The sequence below is a fragment of the Monoraphidium neglectum genome (genome assembly GCF_000611645.1).
Source record: "Monoraphidium neglectum strain SAG 48.87 unplaced genomic scaffold scaffold06256, whole genome shotgun sequence".
Lineage (NCBI taxonomy): Eukaryota > Viridiplantae > Chlorophyta > Chlorophyceae > Sphaeropleales > Selenastraceae > Monoraphidium > Monoraphidium neglectum.
Window position 1 is genome coordinate 1 of NW_014007380.1, and position 2,378 is coordinate 2,378.

The 2,378-nt window shown below is 65.1% G+C and overlaps 1 protein-coding gene across 1 annotated transcript; it reads left to right on the top strand.

Annotated features, from left to right (window-relative positions):
• Positions 1-954: 954 nt before the first annotated feature.
• Positions 955-1,732, top strand: MNEG_16337 (hypothetical protein; the record flags this gene model as incomplete). Its single annotated transcript, XM_014035193.1, has 2 exons — positions 955-1,122; positions 1,688-1,732. 2 exons carry the CDS (start codon positions 955-957, stop codon positions 1,730-1,732), a joined length of 213 nt encoding a protein of 70 aa, XP_013890647.1.
• Between the last annotated feature and the right edge of the window lie 646 nt (positions 1,733-2,378).

The window sequence follows — 2,378 nt, forward strand, 5'->3', positions numbered from 1 at the left end:
GCCTCCGCCCGCGCGCTCGCCGCCGGCGCGCTCGCGGGCGCGCTGCTGCTGCTCGCTCCCGCCGCGGCGCCGCCGCCGGCGGCGGCGGGGCAGAATTTGCTGGACGTCCCGACATGTTCCAATTTCAAGACATCCCAAGCCTCAGGCATCAAATTTTGCGAGGTCAGGCAGGGATCAGGGGAGGAGCCGCTGGAGGGAGATTTAGTAATGGTTGACTACACGGCGCGCGCGCTGGCGGCGGGTGAGCTGCGGTCGAGCGGCCGGCGACGGGAGGGGGCGGGGGGGGTGAGCAGGGTGGCGCAGGGCGGGCCATTTGGCGGGGCCCAGGGCTGTGCCTGCGCGGATGTTGATGGGGTTTCAATGGCACAGGGAATTGCCTGAGCAATCGGTTAATACAAGAGAGTGCTCTCGCACTCTCATTCAAGGTTCATGGAGAGAACGTCCCCATACCTCGCTGCCAGGCCGTGCTGTTTGACTCCCTACAAGGAAAACCTGTCCGTCTGCACCAACAAAATAATGCTGCTCCCTGAACCCCAAACCATGGACCCTCGTCGCCTCAGATGGCAAGGTGTTTGACGGCAGCCGGGAGTTCAAATTCTTCGTGGGCGACAACACCCCAGACACCACGCAGGCGCGATCCCCTGGATTGCTGGGCTTGGCGCGGCGTGTCACACGGCATGAGGAGGGGTTGGGAGGAGGGGGAGTGGCGCAGCCTTGCTGCCCAGGGCCCAAAAGCTCTCGGGTGTTGCGGTGTGGCGGATCACGAGCCGTGCGCGTCGCGCCTGCAGCTGACCAAGCGGGGGCGTCCGTTGGGCCGGCCCCGGGGACATCGCCACTCGCCACTCCCTTGAGCCAGCTCCGCCGCGCCGCCCCTCGCAGACAAATGTAGCAACAAGCAAACAGCCTGTCACAGGCGCCGCACCCCTAACCCCGGACTAATTTCGGATGCAGGTGATGTCGGGCTTTGATCTCGCTATCCTCGGAGACGGCGCCGCCATCCCGCCCATCAAGGCCGGCGGCGTGCGCACCGTGGTGCTGCCGCCTGCGCTGGCGTACGGCGCAAAGGGGGACGGCTGCCTGTACGGCCGCGACAGCAGCTGCCGCATCCCCCCAAACAGCGAGGTGAGGGCCTGTGTCGACTATGTTTGACTATTTCAGGGTAAATGGGCAAGTCACAGCAGCGCTGCCGATCCTCTGATCAGGGGGGGTGCGGGCCACGGGGCACATATGCGTGCAACCCTGCACCGGCGGCAGCGGAGGGTAGCAGGACGGCACTCGCGGCGCCGCGCAGGCCGGACGACCCCATTCACAAGGAGGTGCCCGCCGCCCAGGGCTGGGCGATGACGAGGGTGCACGGCCGAAGCCGCCCGGTCCGTGCCTGTGTTGGCTCGACCTCCAACTGGCATTGCCGCCGCGCCGCTGCCTACCCTGCCGCCCGCTTGATCCGCCCGAAACGCGCCACAGCGCCGCTGCCCATCCAAACCCGCGAGGTGCCACCCACCCCGCTGTCCCAAGACCCACTTTGCCCCGCCCACTGCCCGCCACATCACGGCCCCAATCACTCCACCGCTGCACCACCGCCCGACTGCTTCACCGCCCACTGCACTACCACCCATGCGCTCCACCCCTTCATCGCCCCACTGCCCATCCCACTGCCCCCTTGAACCACTGCTCCCTGCCGCCGCAGGTGGAGCTGACCTTCCGATACATCGGCCTCGGCTACGGCAAGTGACAAGGTTCCGGGGCCCTGCCATTCCTCGGACACGTCAATGCGCCACAGGGTCCAATCACTGGGTCTACGCCAAACACTGTAATCGCTCTTCTGTCAGCCGTCCCACTGCGCGTTGAGTTGAACGAAGAGTCAGTGTCGTGTGTGCTGAGGCGGGGCGCACTTCCAACCGGTCGAAGGGCAAGGACAGCTGTGTTGCATGTGACAAGCCACCTCCGCCTCAACTGGTTACAAAGCAGTCGACTGCACCAGGCCCCGTGCGCTCCGGCCAGCTCAAGACTCGCACACAAACAGCTTCTCCCGTCATGCGTCAGCCCTCCCCTTGTAAATTTCACACATCTTGGCCCTTGGCCGCCCTCACACATACGCATGCATGTACGGGATCAATCCCCCCTGCTCACAGCTTTCAAGTTTGCACAGCCACCCTCAAGGCAACAAACCTCCAGACCCCATCCAGTGTTCATGCATGACTGACGACGGCTGGAATCAACACCACCACCCTTGCGCTCCCAAACTCGCCGCTCACCACCAAAATTCGCTGTCCTTCGCCTCAACCCCGCTCCTCATCAGCCACCACCGACTCCCATGCTGCCCTCCCCTCCGTCCCACTCCCTCCCTGAATGGCTCGAGCGGCATCGGCGTCCCCGCC